General features: G+C 36.5%; 1 protein-coding gene across 3 annotated transcripts in view; it reads right to left on the reverse strand.

Moving 5' to 3' along the window:
• The window catches only part of LOC117916712 (rho GTPase-activating protein 7), a 45,433-nt gene extending 31,982 nt beyond the window's left edge, over positions 1-13,451 (reverse strand). The window contains exons 1-10 of one of the 3 annotated variants that reach the window (XM_034832860.1): positions 13,107-13,451; positions 11,946-11,982; positions 7,665-7,741; positions 3,084-3,154; positions 2,928-3,006; positions 2,647-2,791; positions 2,448-2,567; positions 406-483; positions 183-238; positions 15-84 (exon numbers count right to left, since the gene is read on the reverse strand). In XM_034832860.1, the coding sequence (XP_034688751.1) occupies positions 15-84; positions 183-238; positions 406-483; positions 2,448-2,567; positions 2,647-2,791; positions 2,928-3,006; positions 3,084-3,154; positions 7,665-7,741; positions 11,946-11,982; positions 13,107-13,160 (787 nt within the window). In that variant the 5' untranslated portion in view covers positions 13,161-13,451. Of the gene's footprint in view, positions 1-14; positions 85-182; positions 239-405; positions 484-2,447; positions 2,568-2,646; positions 2,792-2,927; positions 3,007-3,083; positions 3,155-7,664; positions 7,742-11,945; positions 11,983-12,651; positions 13,029-13,106 lie in introns of those variants that run through there. The other 2 variants (XM_034832861.1, XM_034832862.1) reach the window with 2 other exon arrangements.
• Between the last annotated feature and the right edge of the window lie 55 nt (positions 13,452-13,506).

Genomic DNA, 13,506 nt, shown 5'->3' on the forward strand with positions numbered 1-13,506 from the left:
GAAATCTGACTTACTATAAGCTTCCAGCAATGCAGTGCAGCATGACGCTGGAACTGGAGATGAGGGCAGCTCCCGTAGAACATGCTGCAGATCATATAGCTTGGTGAATACTGGACTAATTGGGGATCAAAGAGAATCAATGATCTAACAATTACAATGACATCAAGTATCCAAAAGAGTACCTTAACACAGTCACCAACAACATGAGCATCCTCATCAGCACCAAATTCAGTTTTTCCTAAAACAAGCATGGGAAAAACCTCAGTTTAAAAGGCATATGTAATAAGCTCTTATGCAAACATATTACAGCAAAAAAAATTCAACTAAACCACAAGTACATTTTAAACGTTTTCCCAATTCAATAAGAAGACTAGAAAAGAAATGTCAACTTGAAGAGACAGATACCTTGTTCATATTCTTGAACTCTGCGATCTACTTCCTCAACATCTGCAGACTGTCGCAAAATTCCTTCTACTTTGATTCCTATCCAAAAAATGATATCAATTAGAAGAAATGTTGAATGTATCTCTCATGCTACTGTTTAAGCTTCCAACTTTTCCACGATAAGGTCTGGTTGGCAATCAAAATAAACAGTTATCACACAGAAATTCACCCTCTATGATCTTTACAGGTAATAGAATACAAAGAAGCTATTCATTTTTTAGCTGTATAGCTCACTTCCACTTCTAATAATATCAAGTGATATTCAATTAAATGAACCACATATTAAATCCAATATAACGATTTCTATATTCTTCCAGAGCACTAAATATGATTCCAATGAAACATATTCCATTGATGAGTAACCCATGACATCAATATCTTCTTGGAAGCACATATTAAATCCAATATATCCATTTTGTATATTCTTCAAGCGCACTAAATATGATTCTAGTGGAACATTATCCATTGGTGAGTAGCTCATAACATTAATAATCTTCCTAGAAAACATAAATAAATGATTGACAGGAAAAACATTATCATTCAGATAAATGAAAACATTATCCATTGTTGTGGTTGCATCATTCACATACTAATGATGCAACCACGACAAAAAATCACGTGCCAGGAAAGCCAAAATTCTGGAGAAGAAAAAAAGAATAAAATACAGAGACAAAAACTGTCAAAAGTGGGAACCACTAATAAGGAGTTTACTACTAAAGTCGTTACTCATGACCGATGCACAGAGAGAGTGGTGTCAAAGCAATTCAACACTAGCCAATTTAAAAGACCTTTGGAACCACCTGATTGACCTGAATTTCTAGGAAGACGTGGAGCAAAATTGATCTTTTCAACAATATTCAAGTTGTGGAAAGTTAATCCAGATCCAATCAAACCTCAACTTCACAACATGATAAGCCTTTATTTTTATTTTTCTTTTGACTTTAATTTCCTAGGGTTTTCTCCTTTAATACTTGTATTCTTCTATTGATCTCCCCTGGTTTAGAAAAAAATTAACTTCAATAACATGACAGATCATCATTGTTTAGTGCCCAGACTGGACTTCATGACCATGAACATTTGATGAGTATTTTTTCCAAGTAACTAAATTTATCTTCAATTGCACAGAACATGGCATATGCAACTAGGTTTTTTTATTTTAATAATTTTAAAAAAAAATAAATTTTATAGGCAACATATGCCACTAGCTGTAGATAATAACAGAACAAAAAATGATATACAAATGTTAACTACATTTATGGTGCTTTTTAGTCATTCTCTTTTTTCACTTCTTCATTAACATGGTTGAAACTTGAAAGCATGAATAACACATTTAGATTTAAAATTATAAAAATATAACCCAAATCATAATTCTATATCAACTTGAAGATTATTAGCAGTTTCAAAATTGATGTTAACAAGATCATGATAATGGCACAAAATCAACCAATCATGCTTCAGCCCATTGGATCACTGAATCTTCTTGAAAGGAGCTAGGGTTCACCAAAGAAAACAAGAGAAAATATTTAATAAACTTAAACCCAACCCAGAATCATAAACCTTTTGCACAAGCAAGAAGACTAATGAGCCATGACTAGCCCCATCAAACAATTTTCATAGGCCGCTAAGCTGGATCTTTATTATACAGCCAGTAACACAAAGAGTAATCTGTTTTAATTTTTAGAAAAAAATTTACTGACCAGAAAGGTACAGATGACAACAATCATAATGGTAACCATGAGAAAGTAACAGATTAGAAGATTAAAAAAAAAAAAACAAACAAACAAACAAAAAAAAACAAAAACTAACTAAAGAAATAACATGTCTATCAACTCTCAAAATAACAAAACAAAAAATGAGAAAACCAAACCACAAGAATGTTAAACACTCCTATGCAAAAAGTAAAAATATAGCTTCAGTCTCCACGAGAAATATGAAAGATAACCAAAGGTTATAACAAAGCTCTGAGATACAGAATCCCAATCAAGATTGACAACAAAACTTACCAAACTTTTCCAGAAATCGAAGAGCTTTCTCAAGGAAGGACGGACCTCCATCTATATCTTCTAATGCAAGCAAAATTGGGCGTCCAACAACCAAAGATTTAACAGTACGCTTATCCCTCCCTGAATGCATGTGCAAAATCTAGTGAATATCAATATAAAAAGATAGCCCGGGAACCTAAATATAGAGAGAGGCACAAACACTGACAGAAAGACCCTTCCATTGTATCACTTGTGTCATTCCGAAAAATCCCATTGTGACCCATAACAAGGGCAGCACTTGGTGCTTGGGCAAGAGCTTGTTCTAGAGCCGTCTTCCATCCATACAAATCCTCTGATGACTCAGCCTGAAATTTAGTAAGGTCAAAAGGTCAATAATTAAGATTACGTGGCACAACAAAATTGGAAAGGAAGATAATGAAAATTATATTCTGTGCAAGAAAGAAACACAAATTAAAACAGATGGCGACAGACAATAAGCACCTTAAGGGTAAACGCTCGCCCATCACGCCCATCAGGAAACAATACTGTTAAGAGTTTTTTGTCTTCTCTAACAACAACACTGCAAATTAAAGTAACAACTATCATCCAAATTGATTAAAAAGCTAATCCAAGACAACACACAATGATTGTGCATACCTCCCTGAATTGTTCAAGTCAATGCCCCCTAAAGTCAAATTTACTTCACCACCTCTCTGCGGCAGAGCATTCTACATAACAACCAAAATAATTAGCATTTGCCATTATCTATTAATCATCCAATATTATAACTGAGTCAATCATGACAAACTCCTATTGCACCTTAAGCAAATGACCAACTTACTAATAATTTACCCGAAACTGGAAAATATCTTTCAACTACACAAACAGTACCATCCTAACATCATGAAATTACCAACAAATAGAACCAATGGAAAAATCATCATGTTATGTTGTTATGATTAAGGTATTAGTCCATTAGATAAGTGGGCAACATGACTACACATTGATGCCTTACATGATCAGACATGTCACATAAGGAACTATGATCATAGGAAAAGACAAAATTAGCAATGTTCAAGCACTAATGATGACCTCATTTAACATTTGGCAAATAGCAACATCTAAAATTACTTAACAGTATTCTTACATTTCTTAGAGAGAAAAAGAGTCCAACGCATGTTCCAACCTTCTTTTCTTCTTATTGCATATTAAATGAGAGGACTAAGGCAAAAAAATCAGGGAAACCATGATGTATGCCTTTTATCAACCTTCATCATGGTTTTCATTCATTTTTATTTATTTCTTGGACAGAAAATGACATTTAACTAATGGGTAAAAGTCTTAAAAAAAATAAAATAAAATAAAATTAATTAATTAATTAATTAAATAAATAGAAAGTACTACTCTTCAGGCCAAGAGACCAAAGGAACTTGAAACCAAGAGACCAAAGGAAAAGGAACTTGGAACCAACAAACGCCCAATAGGACACTAAAAGAAACACAAAATTTGGGACGGATGGGTTCCCCAATAAAAGATAATGCCATTGACTCCCATTGATTAGCCAACAATCCCTACCTTTGCAGCTGACCCAGGCATCAAGCAAAGGAGCACCATATACCCCTCAAAAGGTCGACAATCTTTCAAGCCCAAGGATCCAATTTCCAAGATCCCCTCTTACCCTAAAATACCAACATCTTTTTTTGATGGATAAACCTTTTTTTGGTCCCCATTGAGACTCAAGCCTGGAACCTCCCATAACCCCACCCCAACCACTTACTTGAGCCAGGCCTCAAGGCCCTAAAACACCAATATCAAACAACAATTATCTCTCACTGGCAGGTTTTTGAAGCCCAAATAGGATTCCTGGAAACTCTTTCTTAACCGACCATGACATCTTATAAATGATCCACAAGCCTCCACTTACCCTCAAAAGCCTGACGTTTCTCTCAGTACAGATTAATCAGAGATCGAAAAGACAGCCCCTTGCCAAAGCACTCTCCCATTAGATCTTTTCCCCAAAAGCCCACAAGGCAAGAGTGATCATATCTACAACCTCTCTAGGGACCCCAAGAAATGCTATCCAAAGAGAATAGCCTAGAGCCCGAGCTGAGTGGAACTGGGCAAAGATAGGAGAAGTGGGATGATTTCCAACCCCCAAGATAAGGTAGATAAGGATAAAGAATGCAAAATGGAAGGTTCTCAACAAAATCATTCTATTTGTGTCATAGCATCTCTTTTCCTACATAAAACAGTATGGAGATCCCCTCCCCCACCAAACTAACCCCAACACAAAAGTTTGTTTCTTTGTTTAGAAAGCAGCTAGGGAGAAGATCCTTTTGGATCACCTCCTCCCCCACCCAAACCCCAAGGGCCAAAACATCCCAAATAAAGCTTTCTCTTTGTTTGGGAAGCAACTTCTTTTTTTTTTTTTTGATCAGTAAATGAGATTTGTATTAAAAACGACAAAAAGAGCAAACCAAAGTACACATGATATATACAGTGGCAACCAAAAAGCACCAAAAAAAAAAAAGAGGAGGTGGTGGGGGAAAGCCTTTTATAGTTTATTCAAGGAAGAAAGGGAAGACCCAAGTAAACTTTAAGTAGGATTAATATTAATTAGAATTGAATTGGGATTGGTACTTATTGAAGTCTAATTAGGATTAGCTAGTTGAGTTATAATATAATTAGAATTTGAGTCATGATAGGTTATTAGAGTCCTAGTAGACTTTGAATGTTATAATTAGAATTAAAATCATAATAGGTTATTAGAATTCTAGTAGACTTTGAATTTCTTAGAGAAACGTATAAATAGGCTAATCAATGCAAATTAAAGGGATGAATTGATATGAATAATATTATGTTTTCTTTCATTGCAAGGTTGCAACTCTCAATGGTGAGACTCCATTGATTTTCTTCTAGGTGAGACTCCTAGAAGGCCTTAGTGAGACTCTAAGGGTTTCCATCTTTTCTTCATTGTTTCTTCTTTCCCTCTATTTCTTATCTTATAATTTTCTCTATCACAAAATTTATTCTTTGTTCCTCTCCTTACACATTAAAAAATAAAACCCTAGTCCACCTACCCTTGAGTGTAGGCAACCATCCTAGGGTTGTCCTACATCAGGAGGAGAAGACAAAAAGATACTCCCTCCCTCAAACCGACCCCAACCAATCAATGAAATCTACTATGGACATCAATCTTTCACCTATAAACAGTTTGGTCCAAGTTAACAAGTTACACAAAAACAAGTATTTCAACCTTTGGATTGGGAATTCCACATTCTGAAAAGATCTTTTATTTCTCTCTTTCCAAATAGTCCAAAAGAGGTATAAAGGAGCTATCCTCCAAACCTTTTTTCGCTTTCTTCCAACAAATGAATCATGCCAACCTAGCAAAGTCTCTCTAACTATGAACTGCATCACCCAAAAAATTCTAAAGAGAGAGAATAATAGCTCCCACAACACCCTTGCCTTGTCACAATGCAAAAGGATGTGGTCAATAAACTCCTCATGAGATAGACATAAGAAACAACAGTTGGCCAAAGACCACCCCCTCCTTTGAAGCTGGTCAAGAGTTAAAGCTTTTCCCCAAATCACCTCCCAAGCAAAAAAGCACACCTTAGGAGGAATCCACACATTCCACACAACACTAGAAGGGAATTGCACTACCCTTCCTATCTCTAGGCTAGCATAAAGTGATTTAACAGAGAATGCTCCACTCTTCATATCAACCCAACACACTTTATCCTCCTTACCCTCTTCTACCACTTTATCTTGAAGTCTTGCCAAAAAACATTCCACAATAACAATCTCCCAATCATTTAGGGGTCTCAGGAAGTTAGGATTTCAACCACCCCCCTCATTAGAAAGCTGCCACAACTCCATCACCCAATCATCTTTAGAGTTAGAAAGAGCAAATAAAGAGGGAAAAGAAACATTTAACGGCTTGTCCCCGCACCATTTATCTTTCCAAAACTTTATCCGTTTCCCATTGCCCACCGAAAAGGACAATTTAGAACTAATTACATCCCACAACTTTCTTATGGTCTTCCATAAACCAACACCATAGCCTCCCCTCACTTCCTTAGAGCACCAACCCCCTTCCAAATTCCCATATTGACCACTAATGATTTGTCTCCAAAAGGCCTCCCTCTCTGAAGCAAAGTGTCAAATCCACTTACAAAGGAGGGCCTTATTAAGCAAGTGAAAGTGCGTAACACCTAGGCTCCCCATCCTTCTGTCGGAGCAAACGGTATCCCACTTCATTAGATGAGTAAGGTCCCACCTCCCCATAGGAAGTCCCTTTGGATTTTTTCCAACCTTAACCGCGCAATCCTTGGCATCCGAAAAAGAGACAAAAAGTAGATTGGCAAGTTGTTTGGGAAGCAACTTGAAAGAAGGTTCTTTCAGACCATTTTATGCAAAAAAGCAAGGCATTAGCCAATTGAATGTTTTTGTATAAGCATAAAGAAAAATCAGCTATCCATTTATTCATCTGTTGTAGGAAGGCATGGAATTATGATCTTTATCATTCTCAACTTCTGGTATGCATGGCTGTCGTTTCAGTCGATTAAGATTAGTTTGAGTGGTTAGCATAGAGCAATTGTAAGGTTAAGATAGGGAAAGCATGGCTTCTATTCTCTGCAATGAAATAATGTTTGCTGGCTTAAAGCATCCAAATCCCAGTTGAAATTTTTTTATGAATTTTTTAGTGAGTGATCCAGTAGATCAGTAGAAGATGTAAGCCTTCCTTTTCTAGATCTGATTATTGTGTCAGGTGGTACATAAGATGAAAGCAACCTTTTTCTTTGACCTTTTTTCATTCCGTGTCCCATCATTTTGGTGCTCACTTCATTACATCTTATTTACTTATCAAGAAAGAAAAAAGGTAAGAGATAAATCATAAATAATCATTTTTTCTAAGTAACAGTAATGTAAAAACCAATGGAAAATGCACTACTAATTATGTCTAAGGGTGAATGAAATTGACTAAGATGATAATATATGAAAGGCGGTCAGCATCCCAAGGTTTGGGTCCCCATGGAGAGTCTAAAGGGTCGGCCTTGGAAGGTTCCTTGGTTATCAAAAAGAAAAAGTAGAAGTGGAGTCAAAGCAAGCATACCTGTAATTTTTTGTAGTTTCTAGTTCAACAATCAAATCATAGAACCACATAAACAACCCCTTATACACAGTAACTAAGAGAATTGATAAGTATTATTTTGAGGCCCCAATGGTACTTACAGGATCACTCTTAAAGAAAACCAATGAAGTGCGTGTCAGGATAAACCAGCGCTTCTTCCAAGACTTCCAACCTATTCCTGCAATTTAAATTAATATTCATGACCAATATTATAAAGGCAAATCTTAAAAATTTCCCATGATCTCTTAAGCATGGGAAAATGGTGTGATTAAATTTAAATTAGTGTTCCAAAAACTTCACAAATTGGCAGGATCCTAAATGCAGTAGAAGACGAATTCAATATTTTACAAGAAGATGGAGGAGCTAAGTGGTAAAAAGGTAGTTGTCTGCAAAACACTAGTTCAGAAGATTGACCACACCATTTACTATAAATGTAAAGAAAACGTTCAAACAAGGAAAAAAAATATTCAAACACAAGTTAAGAAGGTCAATCACATGCTGTTTGTAAGGAAGAAAACAAAACAGATAATAGAAAAAAATCACACCGAAATGGTACAAGAAAAGTCTTCAACTGGCAAGAGAATCAAAGCAAGTGCGAGTTATTAATAAAAGCAAATCCTTCATATTCTACTACAATGAAGGTGTAAAAGAAATTTACTCAAATAAACCGCTCTCACGCCTCTGCTAATGTATTCTACTTCATTGGAGAAAATTTATCCACAATCCACACAGATGGAAAGACAAGCACTGTTAGGAATAACTGACTTTGGGACTGAGTGCATCTTGCTTATAATAGCATATCTTCATAATCTCCTACTTTCTACCCCAAAGGATCAATAATGCTGCATCTAAACCATACTTGTATTTGAAACTTCTAAGGGGCTGTTACAAAGTCCTAATCCTACCTTTTACCACCTGTACCTGAATCAATAGCTGATAAACTTATCATCAAACGCCCAATATAAAGAAGATTTCTTCAAAGGTTAAGGTTCATCATTCTCTTTCCATCAATGACAAGATTGACAATAATGACTAACCAGAGGAGGAAATGGAAAGAGAACTCTTGCCAAGAGGACGTAACACTTCTCAATAAGAGGTTTCTTTAAACTAAACTTGGAAATTCCTTTTTCTTTTTTGCCGCCCAGGAGGTTTGGTGTGATCCAGGGAACAATGGCAACTGTACTAACAGAAAGGAATTGAGTCCAAGGAAGGTGAGACATATTTCAAGTTAAAACACAAAAAGAAGAGGCTACAAGAGAAGACTATAACAGGGCACCAAAAGATGCCCCCCAAAACCCCAACTGAAGCACAATAGAAACCTAGCACTCTCCTCCTAAAGTAGACAAATGCTCAACAGGGAAGAAATCCCTAAGAAAAACCTCTAGGGTTGGCTCCTCAATTGCCAAGCTATCCAGCAATCTAGCTTGTCAATCTGGGTGACCAAACAAGGTGGCACCCAGCTCTCTAACGAGGAACAATCTTTCAAATCTAAAGGTCCAATTTCTATAGTTCCTCTTTCCATGAAACAACCACAAGAAAACAATGGTCAAATCCCCCATCATGTGAAAGTTATTAACATCCCGCAAGGATGCTTAAACCAAACCTTCCCACAAACCAAGAGCACAAGCATCCACTTCAATGACCAAACTAAATCTAACTAGTTTAGAAAAAGTTCTAACCATCAATATGTCCCTGCCCTTTGTAAAAAGCTCTAACCACCAAGCCCATAAAATCTCAAAATATTCCACCAATTTTGCATTGTGCATACTACCTATATACACAGATATGCCCCCTTTCTTTGGTGCTCTTCAGATACTCTATTTGTTTAGCAAAAACAAAATACTCCACCAATCTTTAGTTTTGCTTGATTCCCCAAACAATGACCATCCAAATTAAGTTTAAGATCCATCCTCAAGCAAGAGGTCCACTCAACTCTAGATGTAGTTGTCTTCCTTGAGTGATTGCACTCCTTAGGCCTGGCTCAAATGATTAGAGGTTGGGGAGGGTTTATGGGTCATTCCAGGTTCAAGTCCCGACAGCGACAAAAATTTACCTATGAAAAAAAAATGCAGATGAATACCCTCAAACTCTTCAAACCATAATAGTGAGGTAGCATGCAGAATTCCACAGGACATCTATGATCCTCTATCTAACCTCAAAGTTTTGGCATTCCCCTTATTGCTCAAGAAATTGGCATGCATTGCTCCTTGTCACAGTATCAGCCCCCCAGGTTTCATCCCAAAAGCCCAAAATGCTATTATTAGCAATTTTGTCATACTTCTAGAACAAACGCAAGAGTTATATGCCAAATCAAACAACATCAGCTACAAACACAGTGCAATCAGATGGTGGATGAAGAGTAACCAGCCCTTTTTCTACATCCAAAACAAAGAATGCAACCCGCAAGACCAATGGCTTTATAAGGTCTCCTAACAAAACCATATAAATTCATCTTTTTATTAGCCAAAAACCATGCAAACACTAATTTTTTGGAGAAACTTTAGACTTCCAGACGAAATTAACCTGAAAAATGTTAACAACCTATCACTCTTCAAAAGGGCAAGATAAAACGGTCTTGATGAAAACAGACTGGATGGGCAAGAGCTCAACAACCATAATCAGTTAAAATAAAAGATATAAGATGTTCCTTTTTTCAGAAACAAGAAATTCATTGAAATGACTCCATTGTGGTAAAATTCAGCAAACCCTCTTAGGGTTCACAAGCACCCTTGCTAGAATGCTAAGGAAAACAGACCAGAGGCTGATGCTACCCATCTGAAGAATGTATCCTTTAATCTCATCCCTTTCAAACAATCTCTCTAACCAAGTTGTCCTCTCCTCCAAGGTAGGAGATCAATTCAGTCCTTCAACTCTCCTAGTCTCATCATTAACAGTGAATCCCCATTATTTCTCTTTTATGTGAGATCCTAGAAGGCTAGTGAGTTTCAACGCTCTTATTTTATTTTTGCTGCTATTGTGTGCACTGCAAAGAAGACAACCAATCCTCAATGTCAACTTTATCCCTAAACCACTAGGCTTTGATCACTCCTAGTCTCATCATTAATAGTGAATCCCCCATGATTTCTCTTCTATGTGAGATCCTAGAAGGCTTCAGTGAGTTTCAATGCTCTTATTTTATTTTTGCAGCTACTGTGTGAGCTGCAAAGAAGCCAACCAGTCCTCAATGTTAAGTTCATCCCTAAACCACTAGGCTTCAATCACAAACCTGAACCGTACCTTCACTCCCAAATTCTGAAGTTAGATCAATAATCCTTGCTTCCTGTCTAGAAATTCCAGCAACATTTTCTTTTTCATTTCAATTTATAAAACACCATAAGTCAGAGACAACATAAACCTTATTTCATCCATAAAATCTAATTCTATTCTCCCTCAACCAAAAATCCAAAGCCCTACTGAGCCATTATTTGACTATAGCAGAGTTCTTAAATGTTGCCCTACAACATAAGCTATTTCCTTCTTCCACTGCCCAACAATCTTCGACTGAACCAACCTTTATTCCCTTAATTTGAACTAAATCAATGACAAGCAATACCAGTCCATGTTTCCCACAAGGAAAATTCTTGCAAGTGGAAGATTTTGCGCAACTAAAAGTAACAGCACAAGAATTAAATAATTTTACCACGTAGAGCCAGATTCCTGATTCCCACAGCCCTATCATGAATTAGGAAGCATTTTTTGGTTTATTACTTTAAGCAGATGCATTTTTTAAAATATCAAACTCCAAAAAATAAATGTGCTCTTGCTTAGCAGATTGAATGACATACCTCGTTAATCATCTTTGGGTGACAAAAAAGTGACTCAAATTTCAGATTTCTACTGAGCAAAAAGCAGGTTGTGTGACTTCATTTGACATGTTTTTGTCATGACATATAAGTATTAAAATCAATTTAACAAAACTTTTCATCTAACAGAATTATTCATATTGATTTTTTATCTTTTTCCATTTTCAATTAATTCAAAATTGCTTGCATAGAAAAATTAATTTTAACATTCTGATAAAGAGTTGCATGAAATTATGTATTATCTACTATAACATCCACCTAACAACACTCACTTGAAGAGCAAAAGCCATCAGCAGTTATTGAGAGTAAGCATGATTTTTTACTGAATTGGCATTAGCACTGTCCAGCATGAATGATGAATCTCATAGCAGAAAAGACATTGTGCAATGCAAGAATCTTTTTGTAAGATTCCGTTGTAAGATTAGTCCCCTAAAAGGATCTAAGACTTTATTACATTGAAAAAGCAAGTTCCCAAGTGCGTGTTGGGAAAATTGATGAGCATAGTGAACTAACACATGTCAAAAAGAACCCTGATAAAAAGAAGAAATCTAGCAGGAAGAAGGAAAAATATTTTTCTACCTTTTGAAGATATGAAAAGCGGTCCACTCTTGAAAACCTGCCAATTATTGCATATGTTAGAAACCCAAGAAAAAAATATTTACCCAGCACTGAAGGAGGCGGACTTGCACATTAAGAACATTAAGAATTAAAAGTACGGGAAAAAAAACACATCAAAACAGATACGTGATTATAGAATCCAGATACTTTTCCATAGGTAAAGAAACAGAAGAAGAATGTTTTAGTTTCCAAAAAAAACTAAATTATTTAAATAAATAAAAATAAAAAAAAAAAAAAAAACCTAAACATCAGAAATTAGTTAGCCGTTAACATGGTACCCAAATAAGCACATTCTGATGTGCATGGGTTCACCAGTTGATATTGGCATGTGATCTTCCGTGTTATGACACTTCACAAGGTTATCGATCTCTCAGCAGCTCTATGAGGTACATAGATTCTGTAAAGAACTTTCAGTGATGACCATTGAATTTTCCAAAGCCCGCTAAAGAATGTAGGAATTTGATAGTACAAGGGCTAAAACCCCTTCGGATTTAGTGCAAGAACCCACAACAGAACAAATTTTTTTGAAAGCTGGAAAGGAGAATCAAGTGCAAACCAAATTTTTGAAAGGCTCAATAAAATTCCTGCATTTTCCTTGGAGTTATTTCTACAACTCCATTTTCTTCTCTTTTCCTAATTCTAATAGGAAAAAGAAAAAACTTCTTACGTCCACTAAAAACATCCCAATCTTCACAGAATCTTGGCCCGTCCGCTAAAAGACATCCCAAATTTCAGGAAAACTTCACTAACAATTCAGAATCCTCAAACCAGTAGTTGCTTTTGCCCTATTGACTTGAATAAAGAATTCCAACAATTGAATTTTTTAGAGCCCAATTTCCTACTCACGTAAATGCCAAAATGCAAAAGATCACAAAATATACTCAGGTAATCAACCACAACCACCTGAAATGGTTCAGCGATCTTTACATTTTTCCTCCCTTTTCAAAACTAAAACATGAATTCCTCAACTTCCATTTTTCCTCACATTTCCCAGCAACCAAACATACACTGAAAACCAAATGCATCTCCACATCACTCTAAAAACAAGATCCTCAAACCCCAAATTGAACACAAATCCAACACCACCCCCACCCCCACCCAACAAAACAACAACAACCCTACCGTAGTGGACGGTCCGATCCGAGGCCGCTCCAATGCCGCCAAAGACGCCGACATCTCCAAACCAAAACACTGAAACTCCTACATCCACAACCCCCAAAATGCCGAGCATTTCAAGCCAACGAAATCGTCCATTGATCGGAGAACCCACCCGAAGCACGTGAACGTCGTTGCTCCGGTGAAAGGCCCGCCGGATCTGAAAGCAGCGGCTTCCGGAAAACGCTAGGGTTTGGTTTTTTGGAATAGATAAAATAGACAAATGATGATGAAAGATGTAGCACAACTTCCCTCTTTGTTTTTGGCCAGTAGATTAGGTAGAGAGCAATAGTGGTTGTGGAAGCCAGTCATATGGTAATAATCTTCATTCTCTGTTTTGCTTTTCACCTACTCTCCTGTTTTCATC

The sequence above is a fragment of the Vitis riparia genome, chromosome 6 (assembly GCF_004353265.1).
Source record: "Vitis riparia cultivar Riparia Gloire de Montpellier isolate 1030 chromosome 6, EGFV_Vit.rip_1.0, whole genome shotgun sequence".
NCBI classification, from domain to species: domain Eukaryota; kingdom Viridiplantae; phylum Streptophyta; class Magnoliopsida; order Vitales; family Vitaceae; genus Vitis; species Vitis riparia.